At 41.6% G+C, this 16,524-nt stretch overlaps 1 protein-coding gene and 1 pseudogene across 4 annotated transcripts; one reads left to right on the top strand and one right to left on the bottom strand.

The window, feature by feature from the left end:
- Positions 1–356: 356 nt before the first annotated feature.
- On the top strand, positions 357–4,570 carry LOC133918478 (uncharacterized; annotated as a pseudogene).
- On the bottom strand, positions 4,512–9,207 carry LOC133918477 (CBL-interacting serine/threonine-protein kinase 21-like). 4 transcript variants are annotated; one of them, XM_062362371.1, is made up of 14 exons: positions 8,770–9,207; positions 8,602–8,664; positions 8,432–8,503; positions 8,236–8,343; positions 8,014–8,085; positions 7,844–7,897; positions 6,248–6,373; positions 6,076–6,165; positions 5,831–5,971; positions 5,621–5,728; positions 5,427–5,498; positions 5,202–5,264; positions 5,045–5,119; positions 4,512–4,943 (listed from the first exon to the last, which is right to left on the bottom strand). In XM_062362371.1, the coding sequence occupies exons 1-14, from the start codon at positions 8,929–8,931 to the stop codon at positions 4,860–4,862; spliced, it is 1,290 nt and encodes a 429-aa protein (XP_062218355.1). In that variant the 5' UTR covers positions 8,932–9,207; the 3' UTR covers positions 4,512–4,859. The 4 variants fall into 4 exon arrangements, with proteins under 4 accessions (XP_062218355.1, XP_062218354.1, XP_062218353.1 ...); XM_062362370.1 differs by having other exon boundaries at positions 5,427–5,531; positions 8,770–9,205; XM_062362369.1 differs by having other exon boundaries at positions 5,427–5,534; positions 8,770–9,204.
- Positions 9,208–16,524: the final 7,317 nt, after the last annotated feature.

Below are 16,524 nucleotides of genomic sequence, written 5' to 3' on the forward strand. Positions count from 1 at the left end.
AACACGGACCTCTAATTCTTTGGTGACACTGAACATGTGGGCTCCTTATCCGTTTCTCTGCTAGGTGGGCCCAGTGCATATGGATCAGATCAAGCGGATCCAACCACATGCGATGCAGGCCACCACGCCCACGTGGACACGGGTGTCCACGAACTCCGACCGCTCCCCTGCTCCGCTCGGCCGCCGCCGCCCCGCCAGCCCGCAGCCGTCACCATGTCCCGCGGCGGCACCTCCGTATTCCTCGGCGTAGACGTCGACACCGGCAGCGCTCGCGCAGGTTAGGACTCCTTTGAAGATCCCTTCCTCTCCCTTCTTTATTTCGTTCTTCTTCTTTTTTTAAAAAAAAAAAAGGAGCCCATCTCCTTTTTCTTGGCTAGTAGCAGTAGAAACTTCGCCGGTTTCTTGATTAAGTTATCATTAGGCGAGTATAATTACTTTTACGCAAGTTAGCGCTTGAAGTCTGAGTAGTATTTGGACTCTCAAGTTATTGGCTGTCCAATGGAGAACCGTGAACAAAATGGTGGTTCATGAGAGAAAGTTTGTTTTTATTTGCTCCGATGGAGAGTGATCTAGGATGGGCATCTTAAAGAATTTATTGGAGATCAATTTAGGATAGGTGTATAGATAACTGCATACAGAGTATTTTGATCCCTTTGATTCATCATCGCCCAAGTGATTTGAGCCATTTTATCTCCTGATTGTAAAGGGGTTCTACAAATGAGTTGTACGTGTATTTGTTTGTGTAGGCATGGTAGGTAACTAGGTTAGTGTTGTAACATGTTCTGTCTATTGTTTCAGGTCTCTTTGATGAGAAGGGCAAGTTGCTGGGGTCAGCGAGCAGTCCTATACAGATATGGAAAGAGAAAGACTTTATTGAGGTCGAGAACTGTTCTTAAATCTGCAAAGTATTGCATGATTGGTGTATGCAGTAAGTACTGTTTTACTGTATCTGGTTTGTTTTTATGTCCCGCAACCATCGACAGATATCTGGCATGCGGTCTGTGCTGCGGTGAAATCTGCTTGCTCACTGGAGAATGTTGCTCCTGGGGAGGTCGTCGGCCTTGGTTTTGCCGCTACTTGCTCCCTTGGTTTGCGCTGAACTCTATATTAGCTCTTGCACTTTCATGTGTAGAGGGAAAAGGTTGATATGTAAATGGGAGGGTTTTGTGTCTGTGGTATCTAGGATTTTACCAACTTGATAAAATAGGATGCTGCTTGCAGTTGCTCTTGATGCCGATGGCTCCCCTGTTTCGGTTTCTTGGAGTGGTGATACGAGGAGGAACATCATTGTATGGATGGACCACAGAGCAATGAACTAGGCAGAGCGAATCAACGCTAGCAATTCGCCAGTACTGCAATACAGCGGTGGGGGTGTTACCCCAGAAATGCAGGCTCCAAAGGTAAGACTTGTGTTTTTTTCGGGCGTATGGTTCATACATCCATGCATGCTAACTTTTGGCTTCCTGATTCATCATGGGTAGACAGTAGATACTGCTGATCTTGCTGCTGGAAAGGCTAGCCGTTGGTCTGATTGCCAGATAATATTTATCTTGTCACATTGCAATCCTAAAAGTTAGGCTCGATTGTCTCAGAAACTTGGAATTCTAGTGTTTAGAAAGCTGAACGCCGTTGTGATGTCATCAATATTCACTCATTGTGATGTCATCAATATTCTGACTTATTTACATTAGATTCTCTGAGAGAGTGGAAATGCTGTTCAGAAAGCAATCCACGTGGATAATGGTTTAGGAAAAATATTCACTATAGTTAATGTTGTTTTGATACAAATCCATAGACTTTACTTTTGATTTTCTTATATTTTGTATTGAGAAGTGGTGAAGCAATATATATCGTGTTGTATCTGAGTATCTCCATTGCTAGTCTCATATTTAGACTTTGGGCGTTTGCAGCTCTTATGGGTGAAGGAAAATCTGCAAGAGTCTTCGTCTATGGTTTGTAGGTGGATGGACCTCAGTGACTGGTTAGCATATAGGTGAATCCCTATCTTTGTTTGATTTTGCCGTAATCCGGAAGATGTGAGTTGCTTTCATAACATTCTTTGCTCTGGTGCTTTCTTTTGTAGAGCGACAGGTGATGAGACCTGCAGCTTATGCACAACTGTCTGCAAATGGGCATATCTAGGGCATGCACACATGGAACAGTGGAGGGAATCTGATTCACGTGATATGGAGGCATGTGGATGGGACAATGTTTTTTGGGAAGAAATTGGGTTGGGAGACCTTGTCGAAGGAAATTGTGCAAAATTAGGTGAATAATAGTTCTTCTTTCCTTTTTGTACTGAAATTGATGTATTTATAGGTGTATCATTTATTGATTTTCCTAATACAGAATTAAGTTTTTATGCAATTTAAACAGGACACAGTGTTGCTTTTCGTGGTCATCCTCTTGGGTCTGGTTTAACACCTGCTGCAAAGGCAAGCAACTTAGTATGCTCACAGTATTTTTTAGGTGGTATTGTTTAAGTATACTTTGTGATAAACTGTATCATTTACGAGATACAATGCAATCCGGTTATATAGGTGCCTTCTCTACTATGTGTGTAAGCAAGACATTCCTGTGCCGTTAGTTTCCATTGTTCATCATCATCATGTTGGTTACCTCTAAATCTCAGGAGTTAGGCTTACTTCCTGGTACTCCTATTGGAACTTCACTTATTGATGCTCATGCTGGTGGAGTTGGAGTCATGGAAAGCATCCCAGATGCAGAATCTAAAGCTGATTGTTAGTGATGAGTCACTTTGTGTTTTGCTAGAGAAATTATCTTTGAAACTTTGTGTATATTATATTTATTCTGACAGTTTCTTTACAGTGTCTGATGAAGAAGCAATATGCCACCGGATGGTATTGGTCTGTGGGACATCTACATGCCACATGGCTGTCTCAAAGAACAAATTGTTTATCCCTGGTGTCTGGGGACCATTTTGGTCTGGTACGGTTGCCTTCTCAAATATTTTTTAAAAAACTTCCTCTAGACCATGTATTTCTTTCCAACGATTCTTACCAGCATCTCTTTTAGTTTGTTTTATACCTAGTTCTTTTCTATCTTTTGTGGGTTATGTTGGCTAATATTGCATCGTGCTTCCAAATTCAGCAATGGTACCTGAGTTTTGGCTCACAGAAGGTGGCCAAAGTGCAACTGGTGCTCTACTTGATTACATTATTGAAAACTATGTCGCTTCTCCTCTTCTTTCTAATCGTGCTGCTTCTCAAAATATGTTTCATGCCTTCTGAATCACATTGTCTTTGCAGCTGCCTGTAACCAGTAAAAGGAACATAATTTTCTGCTCAATTTATCCAGGTAAATCCATATATGAGCTACTGAACAAGATATTGGTTTCAATGTCACATGAGCAAAATAGTCCCTTTCTTTCTTCATTGACTCAAGACACCCATGTCCTTCTGGATTTTCATGGAAATCGGTAAGAAATAACATTACATATTTAGTGCTTGATGTTAAGCAGGAATGACGGCTACAATGTTGCATTAACTTTTGTACAAATTTACTTACCAAATTTGCATCAAGTTATTTTTTTCTTCTCTTGCCATCCTAATATTAGATGGTCTATGAACAATAGCCAATTAAAACAGTAATGACTGTAGTTATTAGCTGATTGACCCAGGCCATATTGTAGTGGTCAGCAGTGTATAAATAGAGAAGAAAATAGAAAAGGCAGCAAGCAATTGCAGCACAAAAAAATACCACTGCTAGTGTACGTGTGTCTTGGGTGAGTTCCTGGGCTACCTGTGAGGCTGTAGGCCTTTCAAATACTTCCTAGAGAGAATGAGTCTGTGCTTTTGGGTGCTGCTGTTCTGGGTGCTGTTGCTGGCAAGAAGTTTCCTGGTGTTCATGATGCAATGAAAACGATTAATGCAGCAGGGAAGGTATTTCCCATTATTTTCTTCAATTGGGCTCCATCTCTTTTTCTTTCCTTTTCGATATAATCATAGAAGGGTCACTCCCCTGGTTTCCTTACCCAGAGAGGACATGGAGTCATACAGCTAATCTGTTACTAAGAATATGTTTCACTGTTCTCCTAAAAAAAGGGAGGCATACAGCACCATATTTCTATTTTTCCGTTAGTATTCTTAAGGAGCCTTAGCATACGTGCTGCCCATTAAACATGCATATATTCTTAACTTGGATCTTCTGTCTTCACTGCTGGTTATAACTCGGGTATATTTTTCTGCAGGTTGTAAATCTGTCTTCAGATCCTAGGGTGAAGAAATACCATGATGCAAATATCAGATATTCAGATCCCTGTATGAGCAACAACTCTCTCATCACTCAACGATGGCGCAGGCATTTCAGTAGGGCTATATGACCACTTGGCACTTCATCATTGTCTATGAAAAACCCTGGGTTTCATTGCCTTGTTTTCTTGGGTTATTTACATGTTATCCATATCGCCTCTAGTGATAGAACCGATGATAAAAATGCCCGTATGAATAGGATAAAGCAGGGCAAGATGATCCTTTGAACAAGAATGGGAATACCACAAGTTTGTGCGATGTTAATAAAAAAAGGTTGATAAAAGCACGCCATTTACATATGGAGGTTCTAGAATCAATAAAGATGTATCTGGTGGTTAAAGAGCATATGGAAAAAATTGCATGTTCATTCTATCTGCCCTTTTTTGTTGCAAGCTACAACATAATAGCGCTGATCATGCGAGAGCGATGATACTGTCTTTACTCCTGTCATTTTTATCACCATCTTCCTTGTCAGCTGTTGCCAGGAGGCATTCTTTTGTCCGTCCATGGATTCATATTCTTACCCTCTGCATGAGACAATGGAGGTTTACTGGTTCAGCTATCTGTTGGAGGTTTATTGATCTTCCTCTACTCAGATGTGCTCACTTCCAAATCAGATGAACTGCCAGGCTGCTGCTCTCCATTCAGCAACCTCGATAGGCTTCTGCAGAACTGTTTACATCGAGCATTGCATTGCTCATCAGTGAAATGTGCATCCTATATTCTCGCGGCAGTCAAAACTGAACTAAAACAACAGCATGACACGAACCTACCTTTCTATATGTTCTCAGATCCCCAGTGGACTTGGACACTTGGACGACACAGTGTACTGGAGTAACCTCGATCACCTGCATTTCTCATAATTTCAGTCATATCTCTGAAGCAACAAATACATATTAGACCAAAGAGTTCGGGTTTTTAAGACTTCACCTCGGCCAAAAGAGTCAGATCAGGTATGCTTCTTTCAAGCAATCTTCTGTCCTGAAGCTTCACCTGTGTCCAATTGAGTAGTTCAAATCTTAAATTGTGAAATCGGCTACATACATCCTTGGATGTAGAGACAGGGATATGATTTATTCCATTATCTGAAAAAAGTTGGAAATATGGAAAGAGCTTTCAGTAAACTGAAATGATCTGTTTTTAAGCTTTAGTTACCACAGAACTATCCATCCTCCGCACTGACAGGCTCACATCCTGAGCTGCAATCTTTATCTTCTCCAGTGTTTCCTGCACCGGATGCGGCGAGCTAAGCTTTGTTTTCTGCTGATCGTCCGTGAATCACTGAATCAGATTAAAATTTGATGTAGGGAAAGGAAAATGAGACCAGGTTGTTCTGAAAATCAGTGCACCTGCTCCTGGAAGAGACCTGACAAGTCGAGATCACTGCATGTCGCGATCAATCGGAACGCGTTGATGAGCCGCTCGGGCTCCGCCATCAGTTCTTCAGCTTCCCTTACCTACACATAACGGCAATCCCAGCAATTTGAGAGAGGAAAATAGTGGTATACAGGCAAGGAAAGAACTATAAAATGCGTGTTCCAGAGCAGTGCACTGCTTACCTCTGTTCTGTGACAACTATCGCTGTCTGAGCTGACCTCTTCAAAATCAGAAGAATGGTCGATATCATTCCCAGTCATCGTTGATGGATTGTATTTTTCTTGGAACCACTCATCATCGAAAATATCACTTATCTTTGCTCTCTACACCACATTTCAAATATGATCATATTAGTAACCTGAGATCGTGCGTGTGCCTAATACTTGCACATAAGCCATAGCTATATGAGTTCTTTCAAATGGAGTACCCTTATCGGAGATGGATTCAGTATCCTGGAAATGAGTTTCTTCTGAAGGGGAGTGAACCACTGCGGGAAACTGAATTGCGCACGAGATATCTTTGGCAACAAGAACCGTGCCAGTTAGCATATTCTCAAATCAACAGCAGAGCAAGCAGAACTATCAGATGCAGATGTTTACCATTCTGTACAAGTTTGTCAAGCTGCGGTCTTGGAACGGCAGATAACCAGCTAGAAGTTCAAAGAGGATCACGCCACAAGACCAGACATCCGCGGCCGCACCATCATAACTCTTGTGCAGAATCACCTGTCAGATGTTCTGAATTACTGAAATTTTGCAACATACAACTCTAGGTAGGCCATACCATGCTCTGATTTGTGCTACAATAGCATTTTTTTTGTGAGAAATTATAGGACCAAGAACGATGATCAGAGAGGATGAATAGACGTCTTACAAATTTCTTACGAAATAGATGTCTACTCTTTGTTCATCAACGCTATTAAAAAAACGTATAAACGAAAGTATAAATTTTAGACAGACAAAGCGAAAAAAAAGTTTTAAGATAACATGACTTCACAGATGAAATATGAATCATAGGCTCTGTTCAAGATCATTCCATATATCTTTGAGTACAAAAGCTTAAAACTTGAACGAAGAAAAAGTAAAAAGACAGTTACCGAAAGAAACAACTCTCTAAGTTTATGCCTCTAGCAACAAGAAGAACAATTTACTGAGGTTAAAAAATCGTAGCTCAAAGGTAAAAATAAAAATCAATAAGAAAAACACAATCGAAAAAGGAACACTTACAAACTTGCAATGGAACCAATAGAAAGAAACTAGAAGAAGGAATTCAAGTATATGCAAAAACATAAACTTCATTACTCAAAGACGTCAACCATATTTTAGGCAGATTATAAGAATTTTTCTTTCAAAAACTCATCTTTCTCTTCTCTAAAACCCTAGCAATATGCTCTACAAAGGATGGCGCAAGGGGCTCAAGTTGTTGTTCAAGCTCTTCTATAACCCTACTCATTTATTTATAGGCTTAGGAAACTTAACCCCTAGTTTTCTAGCTATTACCAAAATACCCCTCTTATAGTACACTTCAACCTACCATCAAGGATATTTTAGTCTATTTCTTATTCCGTCATTCGAACGGTCGTTACGCCTTCACGACTTAGCTTCGCCTCGACACAAGCTTTACGACGGTGTGACATACTCTTTCAATTCTCTCATAATTTTGAGTCCCAACCGTAAAACTCTTTGTACGCTTCTCAAAGCATGACTCGTCACTTGTTTACACCTTAATCAAGTACTCTGATATTGACACGTGTACTCTGTCTTGCGATCCTGACCGCTGGTAAGTCTCTCCCGCTCCTGATTCCTCTGACCGTCTTATCATTTACACCATCATCCTTTTGCTTGACTTTGTCAACACGCTGTCTTCATTCTCCGTTTTATGTTTTGCTTAACCTCCACATGTACAGCTAAGATCACCCTTGAATTCGCTCGGCCACCATGATCGTTCGACAACAAACACCTGTTTAGCCCCGATCATCTGTCGTCGATCATCAAATTACATCCGTCACTTACATACTATAAGACAAGCAAATACATTTCTCTAATTCCATCTCTAGTTAGTCCATAATCAAAATGTTCAAACCAAATTCAAGCAATCTAAAACTCGACAGACCAAATCGACAACCTTATCAATCACTCATTACATATAAACTAATACACATTTCAACTTGGTTTTTTAGAAAGTTGTCGTCACACCTCAGGAGCCATGTAGCACGGTGAGCCGCAAGATGTGGATAGCAATTGCCCAGGCTGAATCAACAAATTTGAGGTAAGAATTTCATCGTTGGTTCCAAATCATTTGATCGAAATGATCCAAAAGGATGACAGCTAAGTAAACTGTGCTCATAATATTTGCAATTCCTGACCTTTGTTAGCACACAGAGGCCAAAATCAGATACCTTGAGATTTCCCTGGTTATCTAGCAACAAATTCTCAGGCTGCTTACAAATTAAAGGTACAACATCAGGAAGTATAACATCTAAGTGATGCGATGAATTATCGAGGGATATAACTAAGCAGGAACAGCAATTACTTCATTGATGAAATGGCTTGTATCTGAACATGCCGTTAAGCGAGATGAACAATACCTTGAGATCTCTGTGGTAGACACCAACCCGGTGGCAGTAGTCCACAGCATCAATCAGCTGGTGGAAGTACCTCTTTGCTTCCCTCTCATCCAGTCTCTTTAGGTGACTCTTTAACAGAAGAGCCAAGAAAATCATGAGCAAAACCTCCTGTCTGTAAGGCTAAAACACGAATCACCCAGCAATGGCTAAGTCTTACTAGCTTGTCAGAGAGCTGACCTCCTGAAACGTACTCCATCACCAGGCATATCTTCGTCTTTGTCGCGATCACCTGCCCATATGCATGCACAAGAAAAATCAATCCTGATGAGATTCTGATGATGTTATGGGTAATAATTAGCAGAAATGATAAACCAGTTTAATGATCACCTCATATATCTTGACTATGTTGGGGTGATTCAGAAGTTTCATCGCGCTGATCTCCCTTTTCACCTTCAAAAAATTGAAGGAAGAAATTAGGTTGCTCATCAACATTCAACAGTGTGACTCATCCATGGAATTAACCAGCTAGTAAACGACATGGCACCAAGTGCTCACTTGGCACATGAGTTTGTTCTTGAGCACCATCTCCTTGTCGATGATCTTCACGGCGGCGGTCCCGCCGGTTTCGGTGCCGGTCGCCAGCCTGACCTTGGCGAAGGTACCCTCGCCGACGGTCCGGCCGAGCCTGTACTTCCCGACGCTCTCCACGAACCCCATCTCTTACGCTTGCAGAGTCGTGCGTTTCAGCAGGCTGTTGCTCGGTCCAAGGACATCGGAGGAGGAGGGGCTAGTGGTGTAGCAGCCAGCAACCTTAAAAATGATGCTCCGTGCACGTGATGCCTGTGGAGCAATGGCCGGGAGGCGTCCATGGCTTCCACCGCCACGGGAGATGGATGTGGAAAAGAGGAAGGGTGGTTGGGAGGAGGGAGCGTGATTCGAGTGTGCAGCTGCCGGTCGCGGTCTGCCCTCTCGTCGCCGGCGCGCGCTTCAGCCGTGCAAAAAGGAGAGGCCGACGGCCGAACATAACTGGGCCTAGTTTCGCCGACCAATTAACTAGACACTGTTTCGCATACCCAGAAATGGCCGTCGCAGCCCATCTATGGGATTTTTTATTTCAAAAATTACAGAAATATACGAAATTTGCAAAAGAAATCCCGTTCAGTATGGATCGTCCATTCACTAGACGATTTATTTAAAAATCATAAAAATCATGTTCCAATGCTATCAATCTTAAAAACACTATCTAAATAGTCATGAAAAATATGGTAGTGCATAGCATGCGCCATGCTACCATCTATCTCTTCACAAAACTTGAGCCAAATACGTTCTGTAAGATGAGAAATAAAAATAAATAAATTTTAATAGACAAATTTATCTTTTTACTTCTTATTATATAAGTAATTGTTTGAGTTTAAATTTTATGAGCATTAGATTATAGTATTCTCTACATCACATTTTTTTAAAAAAAAAATCATGACTATTTAGATATTGTATTGAAGGTTGAGAGTATTAGAATTGACAGTTTATGATTTTTAAATAAATCGTCCGGTGAATGGGCGATCCTTTGCAAACTTCTGAATTGGGCGTATATTTCTGCGAGTTTTGAAATTAAAAAAACTCCCTATAGATCCATCATACCATAGTCCCGTCGGCCTCACTCGCTCATATATGAGCCCAAAAACATCTATCGCGCCACAGCATCGAGCAGCCCGAATCAAAACGAACGTCAGAACGAGACGAAACGGACGGACGACGAGGGCGGCGAGCTGCGTGAGTTGGGTCGTTTCGCCGGCTCTGCAGGCAGGTGCAAGGCAGAGCAACCATCGCACGATCTGTCGGCGCCGAAAGCCGTGCCCACGTAAGTACCGTACAGGCGTTCTTTAATCTGGCCAATACATGGATGCCCGGATTCTTTATTCGTAATAATTGATATTTTTACGAAATTATAATAAAGAAAAATTCGGTATGGGATGCATCGGCTTGGTGTGGCCTAGCTTACTGTCTGAGTTTATATGGAAATACAACTTTGCATGTGCTTATGTATGCACGGAGGACAGGTCTAATTAGTGCGTGCTCGTGCTTGCATACCAACCCGACAAAACACATAATTCACGGAGGCGCAAGCTCGCTGGAGCATTCTCTCTTCTTGGATAGGTTTTCTTTTCTCCAGCTGATCGTGCTTATCATTTCAGGGATAGCGGGTCAGCGGGGGTGATTAACGGAGGACTGAAAAAGTGTTTGTGGATTCTAAATTTCATTGAACACTTTGTTGAAAGTATTAAATTGAAAGAAGGAGGATAGTTAATTAGCAGTAATAAAGGGAGGGGAGTTGATTAGCAGTAATTAAATATCTGCGTTCAATCAATTTCAAACATGGCAGACCCTATTACTGCTCAGCTGACTCATCATTATTCATTTTTGCGAAGCCCAAATCATTTTTGGGACATAGGATATGAGGGTAAGAAAAGGGTGGAGGAGTAAAATTGCACTTTTAACTGTTTTGTATATCTATTTTCATATTACAAAAAATATTTAGTGTGTATTAAATTGAAAAGAATAATATTCAGTGTACAAAGTTTATTAAAAAAGAATGATATAACTTTTTTGACATGCAATATTTCAAATACAAAGTTAATAGGAAAAGCTTTACAAACAAAGTTATCTAGAAAACTTGATCGATATAAGTTATCAGAAAACCATAAACCCTAAAAGTTGATAACTTATTCGATATAACTTATTTATATAAAATTATCAAATAACTTATCTACACAAACATTATCTAGAAAACTTATTCAAGATAATTTTTCAAAATATACCTTATTCGAGATAACTTATTTGTATAACTTATTCGAGATAATGTGTAAAAAAAGTTATCCATAAAAAGTTATTGAAAGAACTTTCAACAATAACTTTTTTAAAAAAGGTTTTCCAAAAAATGATGATCAAACTTTTCCAAAAAAAGAAATGAACACATAACTTTTTCGAGATAACTTTAGCAATTAAAGTTTTTATATAACTCTTACAGATAAGTTTACGATGAACTAATAACTTTTTGATAAACTTTTTTAAAACCTTTCGATAGCTAACTTTTTGAGACTTACGTAGAAATGTTCTCTAGAAACTTGTCTGCAAAACTTATAACACAAAACTTTTTCCAAAAAAGATGATCTCGAAAAGTTACCGAGAATTTTTTTTGAGAAAAAGTTATCAAGAAAAAGTCCGAAAAGAATTCATGCTTCTTGGACCAGGTCCAACTTGAGAATTGCTCAGGTTTACCAACGATTGCCCAACGGAAAGTCTAACGTGAGGTGGGTCACACAGGCAGCGGATCGTGTGACCCAGTGCGGGTTGGCCGACCCGTTTGGTTTTACATGTGCATGTGGGCTAGTTGGTGGGCTCAAGGGAAGGACCATGTGTGCATCGCGCGTGCGTTTTAGGATAAGATAGAATCATTGTGGGAAGTAACGGATAAATTTTGACCAGATGCTGACCCTCCACGTGTGTCATTCGTTGGTCGGAGTCGCGCGCGACTTGCTAACAAGCGGGCGTGCTTGGAACAGAATTTTTGATGCACAGACTATCTCGATTATTCATCTCGCTCACCTAATATTTATTCATCTATTGATTCTATACTTATCTTATAATTTTTCGTTACTTTTATATTACAAATCTTAGCCCAAATAAACATGTTATAAGCCATGCCTTTCTGTCTGAGTTCTGATCCATCGAGCTCGAGCGGCCACTACTGAACGTAGTGCGTCCGTCCGTACGAGCTTCTCCATCGACGGTCGCGTTTCGCTGGCAGAAGGATCGAAACGCACGCATGCGCGGCGCACCGAGCACAGTCGTTAGTGCTGGCGCCGGCTGGCCCCATGTACACGTACAGGAGCAAGAGAGAAAGTCGTTCGAGTGGTCCAGCAGAGGCAGAGATCATGTTCTTGCATGGCATGGCGATCCATCGATCGAGCTGGAGGCCCTAGATCATGCAGGATGTGTTTGAATCGCTAGAGATCGAGATCGAGCAAAATTCAAGTGCGCTCTCCCCCCTCCCCCGCTAGAGATCGAGATCCAGATCGTGGTCGATATATATACACACTTTTACATTACAAATCTTAACACAAAATTAGGTTGGCTGTGTTTTAAATAGTATGATATATGTATATAAATACACAGGAAAACTAGTTTGTACCCTTTATTCACAATTGATCTCGTTATAACTGAGAAATATACTCTTTTATATATATATATATATATATATATATATATATATATATATTCTGAGAGATATATTTCTTATAAGTAATTTTATTTTCTTAAACACTTTTTAAGGAGAAGTATATACAACGAGAAGTATAGAAAATGCTTTCTATATATACACACGTGAATGCTGACATATAGTATAGCAAACGAATAGTAGATCGTGCATGATGGATCACATCTAAGACCAAAAGCCACATGCATGCATGGAAACGTCTGGAACGCTCGCCACCGGGTTCCGGGAACTGTACATAAGTAGCTGTAACGCATCATACGCCCCCGACTTCACATGATCGATCGATTACCCTCATCCGATCTCCACCGAATCTCCTCGTCGCTTGACAAGACGACGAGCGAATAAACAAGACGGTGGCGAGGAGTTTAAGTAAATTTTATAGAATTTTGTTTTATGAAAGATTTTTATGATGATATATATCTATTTTTTCTTTCTATTTTTAGCTCAATTATTAAATTATAAGATCAATAATATAAATAAAATCTTACTAGAGTTTTTCTAAGTAGGTTTCTGTAAATTTGCTTGCTCGCGTGAGGAATTGGGGTTGTCGGCACAGCCAATCACATCGCGCCACCCTGCAACACAACCGGGCCCACCACCCGAACCCACGCCCGAGCTCAGCTGTAGGATACAGAGACACTGTGGATAGATACGGGCACGCCGCCGTGTTAGTTGGGGCACATGGCTCCGTGACATGTTGAAGCACGCGGCACGATTAATGAGTCTTCATAACTTCGAAAAGATGGGGGAAGTTGAAAAAGGACTCATATGACTGCATGACGTGGATCTCTCCCTCAAGTTGATGGGGAAAGTCAAAGAAAGGAAATGAACACATTATATGCAAATTAGTAGGCTCTGGTTGGGATGCAGAATTTCAAGATACATATTACGGTTTAACTTCAGAACAACGGAGATGAGGGTTCCTTTCCTATGAAACTGTTTGGCTCCAGGAACAACTGAGACCGTTGCCAAAAACTGACCTGACCTCCCCAATGGCGCGACCGAACCCCCGTGGAGATGCTCTCAGTCTCAGAAATGGCCACCAAGCAAAACAACACGTAGCCTGCACGCGGACGGACACGCTCGATTTGGTAACGGGGCATCCGGGCATGGTCACATGGCGCGCCGCGCCGCTCGGTCGCCGCGCCGGATCGCGGCCCCGCTGTCCCTGTCCCTCCACGCGATATGACGGCATCCGGTTCGTCACCCGCCCCAGATGACGGGTCTGCCGTCCCCGCGCGCGCGGGGTTGCCCTCGGCGGCAGGTCACGCGATGCGCGCGCGTGGGGTGCAGCGTCTGTCCCCCCGCGAGCGTCAACTCGCGTGCGCTCGACTACTCGAGCCCGCTCTCTCGCCCCGCGAGCCGACGTAGTTTCGCCCTGCCGGGGCCGCGGAAAGCGCCGCGCGCCGATCGATCGAGCAGGTTGCATGCAGTGACGGATCTAGCACAAAATTTTAGACGGGCTGGTCGACTCGTGCCGCCGGTCTACTGCCTGCGCCGGCCGGCCGTCTGCGCTGCCCAAGTCTTCAATAACCCGCTAAAATTTTCAAAAAAGGCTAGGGGTTGAGCCCCCGCACCCCTCGAAGATCCGAGCCGAGAGCCGCCGAGCCCGTCGCCCACTACGGCAAGTTGCGGTGGATTGCCTGGCGTGGGGCACTTGCGCATCGAATCGGTTGTGCTTTTTGAGGTGAGATTTTTGTCTACAAAGACTGGCTTTGGACGTTTTTTTTCTGGCATCACAATCCACAGCATCGAGAGATTTGTCCAGAGACTTGTACAACGCTGCCGCGCGGCTTCTTCTCAACACGCGATTTTTGTTCTCTTACTCGTCTCTTCTATAACGTTTATAGGTTTCATGGACTTTCTTTATCAGGATGTGAACTATCTAAATGCTAATTAGCGTCTTAAAAAAATTATGACTAAGCTTTCATGCATGACGTTGTTCTCTGCAGGCCATTTGGTGATTTAGCAAGGTCGTCGAGGCTATTTCTGACATTTCCCGCGTTGCGTGTCCGTCTTCGCAGCTACTGGTAGTCTCCGGAGTGAGAGAGGTAGCTAGACGGACGTTGATTGGCAGCGATATCGATCACAGGTTAATGATGAAGATGAGAGGTGGTTAATGATTACTCCTCGGTTAAAAATATAAGATGTATTTTGTTTAAAAGATATTAATTTTTATAAGTTTTGATCGATAATTAATTAAAGAGAAAATTACCAACATACCATTATGTTCGAGACAGTTTGCCGAATTACCATCTAAAATTATGCTATTGCCAAAACAACACTACTGTTCACTCCAAAATATCATTATGAGTTAATTGAAGCTAACTGGAGAAGAAAAGGATATATATATACCCTTGTTCATATAAAAGAGTATGTGAGAAGTATGAACCACAGGGGTAAATGAATCAACCATATGAAATCAAGCATGCATAAATTAGGTCTCATACATCATTCAAATTGTAATAAGTCACATCCAGTTCAACTTGATATATATTCATAGTTAATAATTTCATATACTACTTCCAAAATACATAACTAACATGATAGTACTTCAATAAACCACAACCGCACTACATGTTTAATTTTAAGGGGGAATTCATAGCAGCTGTTTGGCTCCTTGTCAGGGGCCTTGGATTTGTGCTTGCTCCAATTGGGCTAGTAGGACAACATGCAAGTGCTGCCATTCACCTTGTCATTGAACTTGATGTTGCAGCCATATTGCCATCTTGCTGATTTGTTTCCTTAGGTGGTGTGGAAGGAATGACATGCTTAGTTGTCTTGGAAATGATATTGGCCTCTACAACTTTCTTCCTCCTCTTCTTAAGATTTTATTTTGTAATGATCAACACATGAATATATAAATGAAAGATGCAAGTAATTGTAAAGGTAATGAGGTGTACCTTTTAGATTGTTTTGGAGCTAGGTTAGGCATGCCATCTAGGTCAGCCATGGAGTCCTTGCATGTCTTTTCATGGTGCCCAAACTGACATCTTTTGCATTGATGTTATTTTTTTATTGATGGCTCACCAATATTCTTTATCCTCTGAGTTATAGGAAGCACCCTAAATCCTAGGTCCACCTTGGGGCATTGGGATTTCCCTCTAATTGGCATAAGGATACCCTGATATGCGGCCTTAAATCTTGCCACTAAGTAGTAATCATCAACATAGTCATCCATCCCGAACTGTATTAGTGAGAAAATGAGAGCAAGAGCGTGTATGCAGGGCTTACCAGTGACTTGCCATTGTCTACATGAGCACATCCTTTTGTCCAAATCAACGGTATGCCTCCATGTGCCTGTACGACCATCAGCTCCTGAAACCTCAGCTATAGTTGGTAATGCTTTTGATATGTCATAGGGCAGCCCCTTGCTTCTAAGGTTCAATTCATTTTTCACACTTAGGAGTATTTTCACCTGAGGCAACCCTTCTGCAACTTTCCTCCTTGTCTGTAGCTTTTTCATTAGCATATGTCTAAGTGTGTCTCATAGGTCTACTACTGGTAGTTGCTTGATCTTCTTGATCCAACTATTGAAGCACTTGGCCAAGTTATTGTTGATATAATCAACTTTGCACAATTCAGAAAAATTGTTTTTGGTCCACAAATGTCCATGCTCTTTCGTAAGTAATCCATTGCTTCTAGGCTTGCTCCTGCTATCTCTACCATAAATGCCTCATACTTGTTAAGTTCATATATTCAGGATGCTGGCCACATTCTTGTCACTAAGTCACCTCTATATTTCTTAGTAAAATTCTGCATCAAATGCCTCATGCATTTTCTATGTTCGGAGTTTTTGAAAACTTACCAATAGCGGACTCCAGGCCCTTGCATGCACCTGTATGGACTGCAAGACCAATTGGCTCTCCAATACATTTATGAAGCTGCTTCGTAAACTACTCCCAGTTTTGCTTTGTCTCCTTATCAAACATTGCAAATGCCACAGGAAACATCCAACTATGGCCATCCACAGCTACTGCACTGTCAAACTATCATGTGTACTTTTCAGTAAGAAATGTAGTGTCAATTCCCAAATA

Source organism: Phragmites australis, chromosome 5, assembly GCF_958298935.1.
Source record: "Phragmites australis chromosome 5, lpPhrAust1.1, whole genome shotgun sequence".
Taxonomy (NCBI): Eukaryota; Viridiplantae; Streptophyta; class Magnoliopsida; order Poales; family Poaceae; genus Phragmites; species Phragmites australis.

Excerpts from the sequence above, each read along its gene's own strand:
- LOC133918477 (XM_062362369.1), bottom strand. The coding sequence starts at position 8,931 with ATGGGGTTCGTGGAGAGCGTCGGGAAGTACAGGCTCGGCCGGACCGTC. Across the intron at positions 6,374-7,843 it reads CGTGCTACATGGCTCCTGAG|GTGATTCTGCACAAGAGTTA; the intron begins GTGTGACGACAA and ends AACATCTGACAG. Across the intron at positions 4,944-5,044 it reads ATCTGAGAACATATAGAAAG|TTCTGCAGAAGCCTATCGAG; the intron begins GTAGGTTCGTGT and ends CGATGTAAACAG.